Source organism: Eptesicus fuscus, chromosome 4 (genome assembly GCF_027574615.1).
Source record: "Eptesicus fuscus isolate TK198812 chromosome 4, DD_ASM_mEF_20220401, whole genome shotgun sequence".
Taxonomy (NCBI): Eukaryota; Metazoa; Chordata; class Mammalia; order Chiroptera; family Vespertilionidae; genus Eptesicus; species Eptesicus fuscus.
This window is the reverse complement of record NC_072476.1, coordinates 79,104,217-79,124,146: the sequence shown is the minus strand read 5'-3', so window position 1 is coordinate 79,124,146 and position 19,930 is coordinate 79,104,217. Positions and strand designations below refer to the sequence as shown.

At 39.7% G+C, this 19,930-nt stretch overlaps 3 protein-coding genes across 14 annotated transcripts in view; 2 read left to right on the top strand and 1 right to left on the bottom strand.

The window, feature by feature from the left end:
* TRIM23 (tripartite motif containing 23) overlaps positions 1-5,799 on the bottom strand; it is a 40,315-nt gene extending 34,516 nt beyond the window's left edge. For all 4 annotated transcript variants that reach the window (XM_054715217.1, XM_008161871.3, XM_054715220.1 and 1 more), the window contains exons 1-2: positions 5,676-5,799; positions 11-173 (exon numbers count right to left, since the gene is read on the bottom strand). In XM_054715217.1, coding sequence (XP_054571192.1) covers positions 11-173; positions 5,676-5,756 — 244 coding nt within the window. In that variant the 5' untranslated portion in view covers positions 5,757-5,799. The remainder of the gene's footprint in view (positions 1-10; positions 174-5,675) is intronic.
* A 684-nt stretch (positions 5,800-6,483) lies between these two features.
* Positions 6,484-19,930, top strand: part of TRAPPC13 (trafficking protein particle complex subunit 13) — a 29,993-nt gene continuing 16,546 nt past the window's right edge. For 5 of the 9 annotated variants that reach the window (XM_028139536.2, XM_028139534.2, XM_028139533.2 and 2 more), the window contains exons 1-5: positions 6,484-6,546; positions 16,071-16,139; positions 16,698-16,797; positions 17,252-17,290; positions 18,745-18,829. In XM_028139536.2, the coding sequence (XP_027995337.1) occupies positions 6,501-6,546; positions 16,071-16,139; positions 16,698-16,797; positions 17,252-17,290; positions 18,745-18,829 (339 nt within the window). In that variant the 5' untranslated portion in view covers positions 6,484-6,500. The remainder of the gene's footprint in view (positions 6,547-16,070; positions 16,140-16,697; positions 16,798-17,251; positions 17,291-18,744; positions 18,830-19,930) is intronic. The other 4 variants (XM_008161876.3, XM_008161875.3, XM_008161874.3 and 1 more) reach the window with 1 other exon arrangement.
* Positions 6,490-10,140, top strand: SHLD3 (shieldin complex subunit 3). The gene is made up of 2 exons (XM_028139537.2): positions 6,490-6,546; positions 8,959-10,140. Exon 2 carries the CDS (start codon positions 9,076-9,078, stop codon positions 9,829-9,831), a length of 756 nt encoding a protein of 251 aa, XP_027995338.1. The 5' UTR covers positions 6,490-6,546; positions 8,959-9,075; the 3' UTR covers positions 9,832-10,140.

Sequence of the window (19,930 nt, the reverse complement as noted above, 5' to 3'; positions counted from 1 at the left end):
ATTTTCCTACCTAGGTCTGTTACTTGTCGATCAAAAGGGCAACGGATTGCTCTTCCATGAAGAGGCAGGCGGGTGAGACAGTCATGGCAGACGGTGTGACCACAGAGCAGCAGGCGAGGAACTTTGTCTCCTTGCAAAGAAAAGACATCTTCACAAACTCCACACTCCAGCACCTAATATTTGAAAAGGGGACATGTGGTCTTTAAGTGATTTTAAAAGCACAGATATTTTATTTAAAAAAAAAAGCTGATCTAATATACTGAATAAATCTTGTTGAATTACTTTATTCCTCCTAGGTTGGAAAACTTTAAATCTCCTTTTATCATTTCATCTGACAGACCCTACCAAAATTACATCAGAGTGAAATTTCCTTGAAATGTTGTGTTAGGGACTAGGATAATGGTGTAAATTATCATGATCTTTATCTTTTGAAAATTATGACTTAATTCGTTATATCTGAATCTGAAACAATATATAGTTCTCCCAAACATGGGTTATTAAACAACTCCTCTGCAATTACCTAACCTCCAAAACATCATAATTAATTTGGACAAAACTTTGGAATATGTGCTAGGATGACAATTTACCCTTCTAATAAAGAACATGTTAAGACTATAAGTAATTTTGAAGTATCCAGTATCCACTTATATCACATAATGTAAAGGCAAGAAAGCAATCACCTTTTTTTTTTTATTAAGGTATTATATGTGTACATATCTTACCATTGCCCCCCTCACCCCACTCCCATATATGCCCTCACCCCCCGCCCCCCGTTTTGCGTCCATTGGTTAAAGCAATCACCTTTGACTTAAATTTCAATTCCTTGTTCTCAATTAATAAATATGCCCCTGGGTTAGAGAATATTTTGTCTACCTAGTTCCACTGACAAGTACATGATTTGTCCAAGGCCATGTAGTCAGTCAAAAGGAAGGTGACAAGAATTGACAAATTCTGATTCCCAGATCCACGAGTTTATGCTTTATAATTAGTCAACAAACTGTATTTATATCAATGAAAGATTTTTGGTACTTTTATTTCTTAATATAGTTGAAGTATTTCACAATTTTTGATAATTTAAAAATATACCCACTCTGAACTGTTTAATTGTACCACAAACTCCTATGCCTGCCATCTATGACCTGCTACAACTGATCTGTAGTTCCCAAAACATGACTGTTTTTGCCACTTTCTTTCTGCTAATGCTGAGGGAATAGCTAAATAAACACTTTTCTAGTGGATCCTCTTTTACCTTCATAAACCAACAAATTCCTAAACACTGCCTCTCTCAGGACTACCTACAGCTCAGTCCAACTGAAATGACCACAGTGTCCCTGGGGCCCCCATGTACCATGAATAAGTGTCTATCTTAACACCCAAAACACGGGAATACCTTTATTGGCTTTCCAACCTGTCTTTCCTGTTAGACCAAAAAGCTCTCAGGCACAGGGTATTCCAAATACCAACTAAGGTCCAACAAAGTAAAAATGTAAAAACAAAGTGTCCAACCACCATCCCCAACAAATACATAACAGGAGGTAAAAAATAGAAACCCTCCCCCAACCCTACCCCCACCCCGAATAAAAAAAGGAAACCCAGAGTGGAAATCAGACTTAATCCATTAAAATTTTAATCTTAACTGTGAAATTATTTTGGACTGACTATCTGATATGGAAGCATCTTTCACTATAAATAAACAGGTAATTCATAATTGGCTTGCATCCCAGTATGTTTCAAAAGGAGTTTAAATGTAACACATAGCTCACAAAAAAGGAAAAGACTGTTTGTCTTTTCTTACCACGTGTAGTCTTTTCTTTAAACATATAAAAAGATGTTCACTATCACTCAAAACACTTTGAAATGCAATGAAAGCTGTATCAGTATACTTTTTTTTTCAGATTAGATCAAAAACGTTGATAACACTTTGTACTGGTGCAAATGTCAGAGAGCGTATCTCTCACACATTGCTGGTTGCTGTGAAATGTTTTATTGATTGATACAGCTTCTCTGGAAGGGAATTTGGCAATGACTATCAAAAGTTAGAATAGCTCAACAATTCCACTTCAGGAATTTAATCCTACAAATATTTCACACATGTGTAAGATCTGCATGCTAATCCTTAACAGTACCATTTGCATTAGCAAGAGATCAGAAACAAAGCACACACCAATACAAGACTGGGAAAAAAAGTTATGGTACATTCATATACTGCAAAACAATGTAGTCTAGTGAGGAAGAGCGAGGAAACAGCTGCACATAAATTACATATATTATACACACATACACTTCAATTTATCCTATTTTTTTTAATATATTTTTATTGATTTCAGAGAGGAAGGAAGAGGGAGAGAGAGAATCATGGATCGGCTGCCTCCCGCAAGTCCCCCACTGGGGATTGAGCCCACAACCCGGGCATGTGCCCTAGACCGGAATCGAACCTGGGACCTTTCAGTTTGCAGGCCGACGCTCTATCCTCTGAGCCAAACCAGCCAGGACATATCCTGTTTTTTTTAATGCAGGAAAAAAGTTTCGTTTAAATATCAAATTCAATTAAATACAAAAAAGATATTCACCACAGAATTAGATATTATGAAATAAATGCAACGTTTTTTACAAATGTTCTCTCTAATGTGACACAATACATTTTACTTGTTTATGATAATAAACTCTAAAGAACCAAATTAAAATTTTACTTAGTTCATTTATATCTTACATTTCTGACCTTATTATTACACAAGCTAAAAGAACTTATGCTGCTACTATAGGTTTCTTCAAAAAGCACTAGAACTACACTGATTAGTAAACCAAACACAGGTACAAAAATAAAGTTATTAGACTATTTTGCATCAATTCAGTAAAGAACAGAGTAAGAAATTCTTTCTTCGGTATTTATGAATAGGAATTTGGGCTAACAATCTATGTATATAAAACCCTAATATGTAAATAAACCAAATGGCGGAACAACTGAACAACCGGTCGCTATGACGTGTGCTGACCGCCAGGGGGTGCGCACGGAACATGGCGGGCATCGGCAGCAGGAAGCAGAGCACGGAACATGGCGGGCATCGGCAGCAGGAAGCAGAGCACGGAACATGGCAGGCATCGGCCATGGCGGGATGGTGGAGGTGAGCGGGGGCACCAGACCAAGGCAGGGCACCGGTTGCTGTCATCTGAGTGAACCTCTGGTGGTTACTGAAAATTCTTTGCTCCCGTGAGCCGTGGTCCTGCCTGGCGCTCGCACCTGCTGCTGGCGCCCAGCACCAGCTCCAATCACCCCTCAGGGCTCCTCGACCTCCCCCAGGTCCTGAAGGACGATCTGGGCAGCAGCTGTTGCTCACACCAGCTGACAGCGCTGGCCCCGCTCGCACCCACTGCTGGCGCTGGCCCCAATCGCTCCGCGCTGTCAGCGGGGGAGCAGCGGCAGGAGCAGGGCTGCTGGCCACAGTGGGAGGGGCCGGGCGGAGGCGTGGAGGATGGGCTGAGACCCGCCCCTGTGCCCACTGCAGCCTGGCGGCCCACAGTTCCTTTCAAGGTGCACGAATTCGTGCACTGGGACCCTAGTATAAGATAAATTAAGTCCTAGATAGGATAGCTTTTAATTTTATAAACTTTACAAATATGCCAAAGAGGACTTCATTACATGTACTTATTACATATAAATAAAATTTTAATTAACCAGTCCATATTTTTAAAAGATTAAGAAGGCTCACTTTCTCTCTCTCTTTTTTTTTTTTTTTCGTGCCCTACACAGGATTTCAACCAGCAATCTTCCCGTGCATGGGACAATGCCCAACCAACTGAGTCACAGTGGCCAGGGTGAGGCTCACTTTCAAAAGAAACTTTCCTGATTCTTTCCTGAATGTAAATAATATTAATTTTAGATTTTTATCTTTGTTTCTCTAATGATAAAAGCCATGCCATTGTCAATTTGTTCATTAAACAAGAGGCCAGTTTACATAATGTTAGCATTATTATACTTCAATTCTTACCTCCCAATTAACACTCCTTGCTTTCATCTATGAAAATTACAATTTAAAAAAATTATGCCAACATACTTCTTACAAATTACAGCATGAGGTTCTTGCCAAAAAGGACGGTCCTACTGCACAACTTAAGCACATATTACATGTAAAGATTAAAATGAATAAAGCGAGCCTCTAATATTTCAAACTGTGTGCTATTACAAACTGGAGTACCATCAGGCTTTGGTATAGTTTTGAGATTTTTAAGGAAAACAGGATAACAAAGAAGATACAGCAATAATATTCATGCCTAATACAACTTCTTAATTCATGTTAATTCACAAAATAATCTTCAGATATTCTTTACTTAGAAAAAATACAATCCCATAAATAAAATCTCAACCACACAATATGCCTTATAATAAGAGGGCTCCTTTGCATCTTGGATATGCTGTGTGTTTTCAGAATAACTTCATCAATACTAGTATATAAAGGTCAGATGAATCAACAACCACCAATACTGACTGATAATACAGTTGTGAGCAGAAATGTATCATTTGTTGTCATATAAAACCAACATTAGGTGAAAAATCATTAGAAGGCTATTATTAAAAATAAAAAATACTTCAGATATTACCTGGTCCAGTGGTTCTCAAACATGGTTCTGAGAATGTAAAAAATATACTGATGTCAACTTAATCAGAACTGGGGAGGAGGGGTGGCTGTATCAGTTTGTGTTTTTTTAAACGTGCTCAGTGATTCGAATATGTAGCCAGTAATGAGAATTATCAATATCTCAGGTTACAAATATTCCACGTTATTTCAGTTGATTTTTTAGTAACGGCATCTTGGAGCATTTACACAGGGTAGAATTTCAAACTTCAAGCATAGGGCAATTCATAGACCCTAGTGTTACTGTCCAGCTGTGTTGCTGTTGGAGACTTCTTAAAAGTGTTGACCAAACCCTAGCTACTTTGGTTCAGTGGATACAGCGTCGGCCTCGGGACTAAAAGGTCCTGGGTGCGATTCCGGTCAAGAGCATATGCCCGGGTTGCGGGTTTCATCTCCAGTAGGGGGACGTGCAGGAGGCAGCCGATCAATGACTCTCTCTCATCATTGATATTTCTCTCTCTCCCTTCCTCTCTGAAATCAATACAAATATATATTTTTTAAAGTGTTGACCAAGAGAGGAAGGGGCAGGTCACCCCATAACTGACGTCTGATCATGGAAGTAATGCAATAGTAAAAAGCCAACTTTAGAGCCAGTCAACCCTGGCTCTGCCACACACTGTTAACGTAAACCTTTGTTTCCTCACCTGTAAAACAGGAATTAACATCAACCTCGTAAGTAGACACCAGCGATTTAAAAGGCTAACATAATACCTGGAGCTAATAATGGTTTGATTTAATAAAAATAAGCTAATTAATGCCTGTTGGGTTTAATTAAAATTAGAAGACCTGGGGGAAGAAAGCCCAGGTCACCCTCACAGGCCCATAAGCTTCTTTTCACAAATGCCCCCTAGCTGATGCCAGGCAGAGGACTGGCAAGAACAGCAGACCGGTCGCGGAGGGGAGGGCCTGGCTTGGACAGCCAAGAGGGGCCCAGAGGCCCCGCATCCCGCCCAAAGCAGCCCGGGCCGCGGCGCTGCAGCCCCATCTCGGGGATGAACCACAGGCAGGCCAATGGTGGAGAACAGAGAACGCAGGGCCCCTCACCTTCACCACGGCCGTGCCCCAGCTGCCCTGACGGCCACTGTCTAGTCCCGATCCAGCCTTGTTTACAACCAGAGAAGCCATCCTTGGAGGAGCGGCGCTGCAGAAGCACCCGAAAGGGCCTCCAACGGAGGGGCGGGGCAGAGCCACCTACCCAGAAGCCTCGGCGCCCGCCACTGGCGCACAGGCGCAATACGGCGCAGGGCGAGGAAATGTTCCCAGGACCGCCTCCTTCCTCCTCCCGCCAGTCACTGGCTGGCTGCACATCCTTGCGCATGGGCGCTTTATTTTTATTGTTATTAAAGAATCTGCCACTGATGGAAGGAATAAAGTTAAGGAAAAAAATTAAAGCTAAAAGAGAAGCAAAATTGTGGGGTGCAACTCTCGCTCCAGGAGCAAGATACTGTCCCCAGTCGCGAAAAAAAAAAAAAAGGGGGGGGACGAGGAGGGACTACATCTCCCTGCATGCAGTGCGGTTTTTATATAAACTACAAGTCCCGGCGTGCCATCTCTGTATCTTTTACGCCGCAAGGCCGCGATTTCGGAGACCGAGTATTGTTCCGACGAGTGGTGTCGTGCAGTCGCGAAGTGTGAATGCGGATGGGAAGAGGAATATTCTATGTATAGGTGATCCACTGGCCAGATGTGGCCTTGGTGAGAAGCTGCCATTGGGTCGTAAAGAACCCGATAAGAAGGGAATTTAAGACACCACCGGAAGGGACGGTGTTTGACGCCCTGCCTTCCCGAAAGTGCGTTTTTCTGCTCTCTTCCGAGTTGGATTGAACCTCCTCAACCCCCGTAGGCTCTCGATCGAAAGTGCCTGTCAAAATGGAAGTGAATCCCCCCAAACAGGAGCACCTGCTGGCTCTGAAAGGTAAAATTTTGCGAGCCTGACTCCCCTTAAATCTGTTCTCTCGCCTTCTCTCTCTAGATCTCCAAGCCTTGGCCACACAGCCCTGGCCCGTGCGATGTAGGCCTCGTTCTTCTTACACTCCGTGCACGCCCTGCCGCTCTGCCCCTGGTGCCGAAGTGGCGGGAAGCAATTTCAACTCTGACTTTAGGTTTGAGAGCCTCCCTCTAGGACGGATAGGTAGACCAGTCGCGGAGGGGAGGGCATGGCTTGTAAAGCCAGGAGAGGCAAATGACTCAGTTAGGTGCTGTTGCAGTCACCAGACAGATTTTAGTCCCAGAAGCTGACGTTCCCACCCTACCCGGGGAGAGCCCTGTGACCAGGATGATGACAGGCGACCTCTGAAGTGGTTTTCTTTGGTGTCTTGTGCCTTCATGCGGCACTGACGAAGAGCCTTCAACTCCATCTGTAAAATAGCAGTGCCAAAGATTTAGAAGTACATAGTACTGACATGTAATCCAGGTTTGTTAAAATCTACTGTAGAGTACTTCACAGTATTGTGTATATGGGAAACTTCACGTCAACTTTCATTTTCTGTGCATAGCAATCAGTTTGAGTATGTTTGATAATTAGGTCATTATTTAGAGAAAAACAGGTTAGAGTTTTTCTGGAATTCCTGTTGTTTTCTGAAAAACTTTTAAATGCTTTCAGCTGTGTTTTAACTGTTTTCCGTACCACAAATGCACTTCTTTATTTCTTGGATGCTCTGATGTGTGGTTACCAATCCCTTCTTCGACTGAGCTGAGAAAACGCTCAGTAGACTTTTGAATTCAGTTACATTGCACTTCCTTGTGGTATCCATTTTGAGAGACCTTCCCTTCCAGAAGCCCACCAGTCCCATTTGTAACATAAAATCGTATACTGATAGCTGGGGTTAACAGGACGGCCTCTGACTGTATAATTAAGGAAGTGCAATATTAAGTGATATAGCAAAATGCCCAGCAAGCTTAGTTTGAGCAAATGAGCTGGACTGAAGTGGGTTATTCCTGAAGGAAAAGAAGAAAAGGAACTGCCAGGGTCTTTATCTCTCAGTCTCACAGCAAGCATGTCCAATAGGGGTTCCTTAACTCTCAAAAGTTAAGAAACGTTTCCAAGATCACAAGCTAATTATTGATTGAGGCAATATTTCAGCACAAGGCCTTCCTCCGTCTTTCCAAAACTGAATAAGTTTAGACAATACTGAAAGAATTCTCAATGTCATTATCTTACAATGTGAAAGTATAAGGGAAAAAATAAAAGCATTCATTCTTGAAAGAATGTGCTATCTAATTTATGAAACATTAAAAATTATGAATATTATGAATTTACAAGTTGTCAAATCTGTTAATGGACATTAACAGTAGGTGAAAATAATCATGAGATGACTTCTTCTGACTCTTCAGAAAGTGGTCAAATGAGTGTTGACATCGGGAGAACCCTCATCAAGTAGTTCTTTTAATGATTTTTGTTTTGTTTTGTTTTGCTCCCATCCCCTGTTGCCTGTGTCCATTGATTAGGCTTATATGCATGCATATAAGTCCTTTGGTTGATCTCTTCCCCTTACCCCCACTGTCCCCTACCTTCCCTGAGGTTTGACGTTCTGATTCTTTTAATGATTTTTGAGAAGGGATTCAATCTCTCTCTCTTTTTTTTTTTTTGGTGCAAGATATGAAAGAACTTGCAAGTATGGCTTTTGCAGCTTTGTACCTGGTTAGGAAACCTAACTTGCAGATCCTGGAAGGTTCCATTCTTGAGCCCGTGTACTATACGCTGGAACTTATTATCAATGCTTAATTTGGGGCAACTTTAGGACTTCTGTGTTATAAGAAGAAAAAAATAAGGGTCTAGCCTTCTTGCTTCCCTCCAAATTGGAATTCAGGAGCCATGGTCTTAATACTGAAGTGCCCTAATTATACAGAGGAGGCTGTCACAAAACCAGTCCCTAGCCTGGGTAAAATGCAAACTGAAACCATTTTTATGCTTTTAGTGTTTACTACTGAGATGTCTCAAAATTCTAAGTATTATTACTTCTTTAAATTATATATGAATCTAGTATTTTAAGAATCACTAATTTTTCTTTGTTTTGTATATAGTCTTAATATTATTAGTACCTAATATATTAATATCATTATTTCCAAATTCTTTATTATCTGTTAAGTTAAACATGTTGACTACTAGCATTTTTAGGCTAGAAGTGAGCTGATAGAGCATCTAATCCAGATCCCTTATTTTCATGAGAGAAAGGATTTTCAGTTTTGTGGATTACATTCACATTTACCAATAGCACTTTGGTAAAATAGTATATTGGGTTTGGTTTTTGTTTTTCCTTTTCTCCCTGACTATTTGTATGTAGGCTATCCCTACCATATCTTATTCTTTGCAATACTTCCACTTTAGGTCCTGTTTCCCTCTGATTTGGAAAGAGACAGTCTTGTAATTTTAAATTACATTCTAGCTCTGAGGAGCTCAGCTAAGAAATTTTCCTTTCATTAAGAGTAATTGGATTACTTCAGAATGACCACAGAAATAATATTGCATTATCGAGCATATGAGAGTGATCCCACACAATTGCTGAAAATTGCAGAGAAAGCAATTCAAGACTTTCCTACACGTCCACTATCAAGATTTATCCCTTGGTTTCCACATGATGGGTCCAAACTTCCGCTCAAACCTAAACGATCACCACCTGTGATTTCTGAAGAGGCAACTGAAGATGTGAAACAATACTTAACCATTTCAGAACATGATGTTAAATCACAGAGTTATGATTGTACAGTAGCTCTATTGGAGTTTCAGCCTAACTTGAAAGAAAAGAAGCACTTAATCCGTTCTCACACACTGAAAGAACAGACTACTTCTGGAAATCTGGATAAACAGTCAGAGAAAGGGAAACAGCACAAGAAGAGGTCTTGGAGTGTTTCACTCCCCAGCAGAAATTGTACTGAAGATATTTTTCCTTTGTCTAAAAAATTGCAAGATAGTGTAAAGGCACTAGATTTACACTTATTTTATAGAGCAAGATGGACAATAGATCACACTCTATGTAACAACCAAACTCTGGAAGACATTTGGGCAAAACTCAATAGAATTATCAGGCACAATGAACTTCCATCTTGTAATGCTACAATTCAGAGACATTTGGGCCAAATATGGGTGTTTTGTGATATTATGTACTGTGAATATGTGGGAAATCTCCTTAAAGGAAGATTAGCTCTTACAGGGAAAATAAATTTATTTGTGCGTAAACATGGTATTATTTTTAGTATGTGATGAATTCCCGTGATTGTCAAAAAGAAGACTATTCTGAATGAACAGTATATATTGAAATAGATGAATAAATTTTTTTACTGGTTTTTAAATTTTTAATGACAATTTTTTTTATTTGAACCTTTGCTAGCATAGCCTATTTATTCTTAACATTGTGAAAAATAATTGTGTGGTAATATGTGTTCAGTTTGTATCCCAGGAATAAATATCATGTGAATTTGTAGACTTGTCATTTAAGTCAAGAACTTTCTGGATTCTACTTTTAACAGCCACTGTTTAAATTAATTGTGATAAATTATTTTTTATACTGAAGTTAGAGGTAAAATGTGCCATTCCTTTTGTTCTGTTACGTTTCCAATGATTGAGTTATATATTCCTATGAATTACAGGGAATAGTTTGGATTTGGATAAATCCTTAAAGTCTAATTTTATAGTATTTTTTCTTTACTCATCTAAAATGTAATAATTTTTTTTAAATGAAACTAAAACCAGTTTCAGTTTCAGTGAATGCTATTTAAGTGGCATGTATATAGTTCAAAATGGGAGACCAACCAAATTGTGCTGATGTTCCCAAAGATATGTAATAGATAACAGTTGATGTGTTCTCTTGAAACAAAGGTTAAATAAAAAATATATAATTTTCCTAAGACCATAATGCATCTTTAAGGCTATATAATATGTTTTGAAAAGAAGTATCAAATATGATAAGAAATCAAGTTACTCTTTATTCTAATACAAGTAATTCCATCTTAATGACTATTAATACTGGTTACTAACCTGCTGGTTTTTGAAGTCATTGTTGGTTTCCCATAACCAAAATGTTATAAAATGGATTTATGTATCACTTCATAGAAATAACCAAAGGACTTATATGAGTATATGCATAGCCCCTGGACACAGACAATATTGTGGTGAAGGCCTGGGGGATGGAGTGGGGGCAGGATGGAGGGGGTCCTTAGCGGGGAAAAGGAGGAACATATATAATGCTTTCAACAATAAAGATAATTTTTTTAAAAATAACCAAAGTGATTATGGAATAAAAGGTTTATAAAAGGATGTATTTATTTAATACATGTAAATGCCTTCTATGAGCTAGATATTAGAATGTAGTAGGAAAGGATGCATACATGTACCCTGCCCTCACAGAGCTTACATGGAGTTATTACTATTAAGTAGAAAAACCAAACTCTTGAAAAAAACCAGTAAGAGTGTATTCATTAGCAAGGTGGAGATATGTTTGCCTTGTGGCATAGTGCCTAGCATGGTAGAGGTTCCATAATACATGATAAATGTCCCCTTTGGAGAGATTCTTCACAGGCTGATATTGCTTAAAGTCTGAGGAGTCTACGAATTTTTAACTGAAGAGATAATCTTTTCCAATTAGGTTTTACTCTGTTCAAATATTGTTTTGTTTTTAACTATTTTTAGTATCATTTTATTGTCTCAAATGAGACTGCTATCTAGAAAATAAGCAGTATGTGCATGAATGCTTCCAGAGGTCTTTAAATAAAAAACCACCTGTTGTAGAGGGAGTTTCCAAGGTAGCTTCTTCAGTAATGACTTCCTCTTTTGTTCATCAGTCTTTCTTTTCAATCGAAGACTGCTGGAGAAATGTCAAGAAGCCATTGAGTGTTGCTAGTGAGCTTGTGAATAAGAGTTGGTTACATGATTAGGCAAAAATAAATGGTGAAGCTGATTTTTATTGTTCAGGTCTTATTTACTGTGAGGTTGCTAATCAAGGGCTAAAAGTTAGGTACTCATGCCCTGGCCAATGTGGCTCTGATGTTTGGGCATTACAGGCATGTGTCAGGGTACATGCCCGGGTTGCAAGCTCAATTCCCTGGGGGGGGGGGGGGTTGGGGGGGGTGTGCAGGAGGCAGCTGATTGATGTTTCCCTCTTAAATTGATCTCTCTCTTGCTCTCCCTCTCCCTCTCTCTCTAAAAATCAATTTAAAAAAATAAAAACCTAGGTACTCATAACACTGTTTTTCTTTGATAGTTTTATTATTTTGAAATGATTGCGCACAGAGCTGAAAATACAAGGTATAGTCTAGCACAGTGATGGCGAACCTATGACACACGTGTCAGCACTGACACGCGTAGCCATTTCTGATGACACGTGGCCGCATGCCGAGGATGAAACATCTGCTGCTCCTGAGGATGAAACATTTGCGAAATAATGTTTTTTCCTCAAAAGTGACACACTACCCGAGTGATGCTCAGTTTTTTGGCGAAGTTTGACACACCAAGCTCAAAAGGTTGCCCATCACTGGTCTAGCATCATGGGATTCTTATGAAGAGCAGCTTTTTAATCCAAGAACCACACATTAAAAAGAGCTTCTTTGTTTTCGTATGTGGCAGATTTAAATTTTTCTAATTTACTCTATATCAATTGCTTTTTAACCCTTTGAGAAACAGTAAAAATCAGAAATGGGAAACTGAAGAGTAAGTTTTAGTGCAAATATTGTAAGGATCTTAAAGAAGGGGGTAAGGGGGATTCATTTCTCTTCTACCTAGAGAGTACTTAAGAAGTAATCAAGGCCTAAGAATTTAGAATCCATGGCTACTTCTTTGCATATTTAGAACCTTAGAACTCACGATTCTGTCATAAGCTAATAGTAGGGCTCAGCAGTATTTCTGGGTTACACTCTAACATAGACATAGAAATAAATTGGGGAAACAAAGGCATATACAGGAAGGTGTATCTGTGAGGGCATTTGGTAAAATCCAATCAGCATTTACTCTCCAGGGAAATGCAGCAGTACCATCATTTTATTTTTCCCTGATAACCCATCCATCTTCAAATAAATGTTAAGTCAAATGCAAAAAAAAAAAAGATGGCAGGGCATTATATTAATTTAACTTCATTTGCTAACTCACCAAATAACTTAAAGATCACTTTTTGAAATTTTTCAAAATGAGCTCCTGCATAATGATTCTCTTTAATTTAATCTGCTCAAAATGCCCAAAATTAATTCAAAATTCACAGACATAAATGTCTTCAGGGACTAGATAGACTGTAGAATGTGGTAAGGATTCCAGACCTGGAGAAGATTGCACTTAATTTTTTTTTTTTTTAATGTTGTGGCCAAGCAAAATTTGTGTGCAAGTTGAGCTAGGCCCAGTTTATCACTTTGTAACTTCAGGCCTATCTTTTTATTATAATATTTTATATGAAACCTGAATTTCATAAGTAAATGAAATGTCTGTTTTGTGAGTTCTACTGCAAGTGTCTCTACATATGGCACTATATGAATATTTGGCACTCAACTAAAAATCACATTGTTATTTGCTCTAATTTCTTCGGTGAAGTACCTACTTTAACATTCAAGGCTGGGTACAAAATTACTGTTTACCAACCAGGGCTTTATTATAGTTCCTAAACCTTGCTTCAGTTAGTATTTGCTCTTTTCCAACTAAAATTATATGTAATTTTTGAAGTCTATTACTATAAGACAGTAAATATTGTGTTTTAAATGTGTATTTGATATAGACATACTTTGGATTATCTTTCAAAGAGTGAGATAGTTGTATGTTAATAACTTGGCTTTCTCAGTTTGTATTTAAAAATCTGCAAATATGACATATTGTGTTTTTTTAGTATGTCTCTTGATTTTTAAGTGAATTTATAGATTAAATTTTATTTTTTCCAAATAGCTAATCAGTTGTCTTAGCATCTTAAAATGTTAATATTTTTCTCTATCCTAATCATTTTTATTAACTATCTAATATATGTATTTGTATGGTCTTCAATTAATGAGCCAATTAATTTATTGTAGACTTAAATTTTTTAATATATGGTAAGTCCAGTTCTTCCCCCCTTTTCCCAATTTATTTTCTTATTTTCACTTATTTATTTTTCTAGATAAACTTTAGATACATTCTGCTATGTTCCAAGAACAAATCTTATTTCTGGTTGGAAATAACCAATAAACCATTAACTGATATTTTTGTAATTTCTATACAGAATTAATATTACTAAAAGGGCCACTTACTGAACTTTCAGTGGTCAGTAATTATAATCAAGGGGTACAGCTCACAAAAGGCCCTTTTGTCATAAAATTATTGTTTTATATTCAAAATGATGCATCTAAACTTATTTTCCTGTCAGGCTTCTTTTGATTAATATTTTGTTGATATTATTTACACCGAACTCACTCAGGATTTTTTTAAAGCCTTGTTCTCCTAATATACCTTAACTAGAGGCCCAGTGCACGGATTCGTGCACATTGAAAGGAAATTAATTAGAAGGTGGCTGACAGGGTGGGCCTGGGCGAGATGGGCCGGGCACGCCCTGGAGTCACACTCCCACGGTGCCTCCCTGGCCGGCCGCACCTGGTGCGGTACCACAAAGTGAGCGGGGTCCCTCCAGCAGGTGGGGTCCTTTAGCCTGGCCTGCAGGGATCGGGCCAAAACTGGCAGTCCAGCAACCCCCAAGGAGTCCCAGAGAACACTCTGCAAAGTTGCTGTCGCTCGGCAGCTCCTGCGTTGAGCATCTGCCCCCTGGTGGTCATTGTGTGTCATGGTTACCAGCCAGTTAGCTGGTCGCTTAGGCTTTTATATATAGACTAGTGACCCGGTGCATGAAATTCGTGCACATTAAAAGGGAATTAATTAGAGGAAATATTTTAATATTGCTATTTGCCCTTTCTCTATAATAGAAGTGTCAGAGATGAAAGAAAATTAGTAAAATGTATATGAAAATCTTCCTCCTGTCAGAGTCTGAGGTGTGCCATGGCAACCAGAGTAAAGTCCCCGCCCACCCATGTGCACCTCGAAATTGCACGAGACCCAGACCCAGCTGACCCCACCCCCATTGGGCTAGATCCAGACCCGACCGGCCCCACCCCTGTCAAGCCTGGCCAGGTGGGGGACGCGGCCTGAGGTCGCCTGACCCAGCGCAGGGGCTGGGGGCGTGGTCTGAGGTCCTCATGAAGCTCCGCCTGGTGGGGGACATGGCTTGAGGTCCCCTGTCAAGCCCTGCTGGGTGGGGGGCATGGCCTGAGGTCCCAAAGCCTGGCACCAGGGTGGGGGGTGCGCCCTGAGGTCCCCCGTCAAGCCCCGCCGGGCAGGGAGCATGGCCTGAGGTCCCCTATCAAGCCCTGCCAGGTGGGGGGCATGGCCTCAGGTCCCCTGCCCCGGCCCAGCGCCACGCAGCCTCGGGCCCCTGTTGATTGCTCATTAAGGCTCATTACGGGAACTCAGCCTCCACTGTGGGCACAGCCATATTGTGTTACAGGATCCCCGCCTCTGCTGTGGGCGCAGCCATCTTGTGTTATGGAATCCCTGCCTCCACTGTGGGCGCAGCCATCTTGTTATGGTGTGACAGTCAATTTGCCTATTCACTCTCTATTAGATAGGGCTAGAGGCCCAGTGCATGAAATTCATGCATGGGCGTGGTGTCCCTCAGCCCACCTGCACCCTCTCCAATCTGGGACCCCTCAGGAGATGTCTGACTGCCGGTTTTGGCCCAATCCCTGAGATCCTGCATCAAGCCCCACATGGCAGGGGGCGTGGCCTCAGGTCCTCTGGCCCAGTGGGATCGGGCCTAAACCGGTAGTCAGACATCCCTTTTACAATCCTGAACTGTTGGCTCCTAATCACTCGCCTGCCTGATTGCCCCTAACCACTCTGCCTGCCAGCCTGATAGCCCCCTAACCACTCCCCTGCCAACCTGATTGACGCCTAACTGCTCCCCTGCCGGTATGATTGTCTCCAACTGTCCTCCCCGGGGACTGGGGGACTCTGCCTGGATGAGGAGGGGTTGAGGGAACTGGGGGACTCCAGCTGGATGAGGCGGGGCTAAGGGGACTGGGGAACTCGGGCTGGATGAGACGGGACTGAGAGGACTGGGCGCCACCATCTTGTGGCTGTGTGCGCCTCCATCTTGTGAGGGCATGACAGTCAATTAGCATATTCCTTCTATAGGATAAATTCTTTTATTTTCTAGTTTTTCTGTAATGAGGTGTATTATATTTACATTTAATTTTTAAAGTTCATTAAGTTATAAAAATGTAAGATTATTTTCTTTTCTCATGTATAAAATTGTTTCATATATTAGCATTTTAAATGAATTATTTCTATATAATCTTAGGAAGTATTTAATATTATATTTAGTTTAGGAAGTATATAGTTCTATTTTACATTAGTATAAAATTGATGAATGCCATGCACTGGCTTGGGAATACTAGCCCAAAGCAATATTAATATACATGTGTTTTTTTTACTGTTGGAATTCACAGTGATGCGGTTGACGAAGCCTACTTTATTCACCAATATTCCAGTAACATGTGAAGAGAAAGACTTACCTGGTATGGCACTTTATTCTACTTGCACTTAGGGAAAAATTGGCATCTTGATTGCCTCTATTACGTTCGAATAAGCCCAGCCTTGCCAATTTTTGCTCTTTGCTACATTCTCTGTTCCCTGTTTTTGTAGCATGCGAGTGGTGGCCATCGAGTAACAGGTCTCATTATAAGGTACTATTAATACCGATGGCAACAGGAGATTTTTATTTTAGTTTTAATAATAATACATCCATAGTCATAATACTATAAAAATTACATTTGTCCTCAAATGTTCCATCAATGTATGTATTAGCATTCCCTTTTTTTTAAATTACTGGAGCTTACTATAATATATTTTATATCACATGACCTATATTTACCTTTGTTTCTAACGTTCATTCTCTGTGAAACCAGAATTTTTTGGTATGCACTAGTTTCATTGAAGATTAGATATTAGATTGTTTAAATATAACTTGTGAAGAGATTGTTTTTTAAAAACATCTCTCTCCCAGATATATATTTATGTAAGTAAAGTTATTTACAAGGTAGAGGTTAGAATTTTATGTTTTTGTCTTTCTATAGGAGATCTCTTTAACCAACTCATGAGAGATGATCCTTCAACTGTAAATGGTGCAGAAATTTTAATGTTGGGAGAAATGTTGACTTTACCACAGAATTTCGGGTAAGAATGATGTAGTCACATAAGACATACAGCAATACTTTAAAGGCATTACAAATCTAGTTTTCAAAAAAATAACTATGGGTTGGCAAAGTGCTCATGATCCATTTAAGTGGTAAAAAAACATTTCATCAAAATTATACTATGTGATACCGGAATTTAAAAAACCATAAGATATATATGGTTAAGAAAAATAAGATACATACCAAGATATTAATAGTGATTCTTCAGGTGATAGAATTTTAGCTTTCTCCATTAGATCTTATTATACAGGGTCGAGCAAAAGTCAGTTTATAGTTGTTCGTATGGAAAATAATACAATAATTAATAAATAATAATATAAGAATGAACTATTTTGCATACTCACAACTGTAACAGTACTTTTTGCTATACTCTGTATTTTTTAATGCCCATGGATTCCTTTTATTTTAACTTATTTAATACAAATGTCTTTCAGAATCATCCCTTTTATTCAACTTCACAGCCCTCTCTCAACGTAAGTTATCAGACTTGGCAGCTAATTAGGAGCTATAATTTTTTTTATTTCTTCTCTTGCTCTTAGCTTATTATTATAGATTATTATTGGGGTAGATGCCCCTGATTCCATCCTTTTTCAACTGAGAGAATTTGACACTAAAAGGTATTTTTTAAGTTTTTGTGAAAGAATGTGGTCATTGACTAGTGTCTTCAAAACTTGGAAATATATTCATGTAAAATATATTTTATAAATATATATTTTTAAATATTTTACATAGTATATAATTACAAATATATATTTTTATAAAATATATTTTATAAAAAGTATACAGTAAAGCCACTAGTTACTATTTTTATTAGCCTAACTTAGAAAAATCAAATATATCGTAAAAAATACTCTGAGATCAATTACTTGGGTCTCTTCTAGATTCAGGTCATAAGCTAGTTAACAAAAATTGCCTTTTTCTATCCTCTTCAATAACAAATCTTAAGACTCCTAAGACTCTTAACATGGACCTGATTTCAATGACTTATTCCTAAAGAAACTGGCAGTTGGTGCTATAGTTGAGGGCCATGATTTATAGCATGCTTTATAGATTAAACTAGAGAACTGGTGCATGAAATTCATGTATGAGTAGGGTCCCTAGGCCTGGCCGGCAATCAGGGCCGATCTGCGGGGCGATCGGGGGTGCCCCCTGCTGGCACCTGCCTTGGACAGCCTGGCACCGCCTACTCGCCAGCCCTGCCACCGCCGCCAGTCGCCTCCCTTGCGGGGCGACCAGCAGGGCGATTGGGGGGCCCGTGCTGGCTGGGCTGTGGGCAGCTCCTGCATTGAGTGTCTGCCCCCTGGTGGTCAGTGTGCATCATAGCAGCCAGTCGTTCTGCTGGTCATTCTGTTCGGTCAATTTGCATATTAGGCTTTTATAATATAGGATAAGTATTTTGAATTGCATCCTATATAATAAAAGCCTAATATGCAAATCGAACGGTGGAATGACCAGTCGTTGTGATGTGCACTGACCATCAGGGGGCAGACGCTCAACACAGGAACTGCCCCCTTGTGGTCAGTGCGCTCCCACAGGGGGAGCGCCGCTCTGCCAGAAGCCGGGCTCACTGCTGGTGAGCACAGCGGTGGTGGTGGGAGCCTCTCCTGCCTCTGCGGCAGCGCTAAGGATGGGGAGCAGACCTAAGCTGGCAGTTGGACATCCCCCAAGAGCTCTCGGACTGCGAGAAGGTGCAGGCCAGGCTGAGGGCCCACCCCCACCACCGAGTGCAAGAATTTTGTGCACTGGGCCTCTAGTTTAGTAATAAAAGAGCAGCCTAGTGTAAACAAGGAATGTTGAAGCGGTATTTTACCTGATCTCTATCCTTTAATAAATTTTTCTACATTTGAAGTTCTCAGTGGTGCTCAAATAGAATATTTATGATAAATCTTGAATGGATTTCTGTGTAAAATTTTATTTTATTTCACAGGAACATATTTTTGGGAGAGACCTTTTCCAGTTATATCAGCGTTCATAATGATAGCAATCAAGTTGTAAAAGATATATTGGTAAAAGTAAGTGGCATTCTTGTTTGCGATATATTTTTTTAAAACAGCTTTTCTATTATGTTTTTGAAACTTAATTAAAATGCATGTTTGATACAGAAATTTTTGTCATCAACAACAAGCAATAACTAAATACCTAATAGTATAGTAAGCTAAGCACAGAATCATTTCTGTTATCCTCAAAGTTTGTGATAGGTTGGATGAGAAAATGTACCAGTCCAAGGTAAACAGCAGAATGTTTTTTTTAGCAATTTCTGATTAACATAATAAAATTTGAAAGAGGAGGAAAGGTTACAGGGGGGGATATTGCCTAAATCAGGAAAACTTATTAGGAGAAAAGGAACACAAGAGGGTCTTGAAAGAATGGTAGGATTTAGAGAAAAAGACAAGAGGAACTAGGTAATCGGAAGCAGAGACATAGGAATACATATTGTGTTCTTGTGGCACTGAACAGAATTCACTTGATAAGAGTAGGTAAGGTTATGGATGTGCACACAGTGGAGCATCTTGAAAGCTAGGCTAAGGCTGAGGTTTTGCCTTTTTTTTGTTTCGTTTTTTGAGACAGTGGGCAATCAGAGGAGATTTAAAAAATATATATATAGATTGATTTCAGAGAAGAAGGGATAGGGAGGAGGAGATAGGAACATCAATGATGGGAATCATTGATCGGCTGCCTCCTACATGCCCCCTAATGGGGATTGAGCTCGTAACCCAGGCATGTGCCCTGTCAGGGAATTGAACTGTGACCTCCTGGTTCAATAGGTTGATGCTCAACCACTGAGCCACACTGGCCAGGCTGTCAGTGGAGATTTTTGAGCAGAGATATTCACACTATTTTGGAAGACTGATGAAAACATTGTATGGGATGGTTTGTAGGAAATAGACCAGTTAGAAGATTTTTGCAGTCATTTAGAAATTAAGAGATAGAATATGCCAATTCAATTACACAATCTGAAATCTATTTACATAGAGAAAGGGCATAAAGAAAGTAAAAACTCACTGAATATGAGGGAGAAGTTTTGTAAAAGTTGTCCCAAGTGATGTGTTTAGATCACTTTAGAATTACCAGAACGGAAGTCCAATTAGGATGCGTTTGAAAATGATCAAATA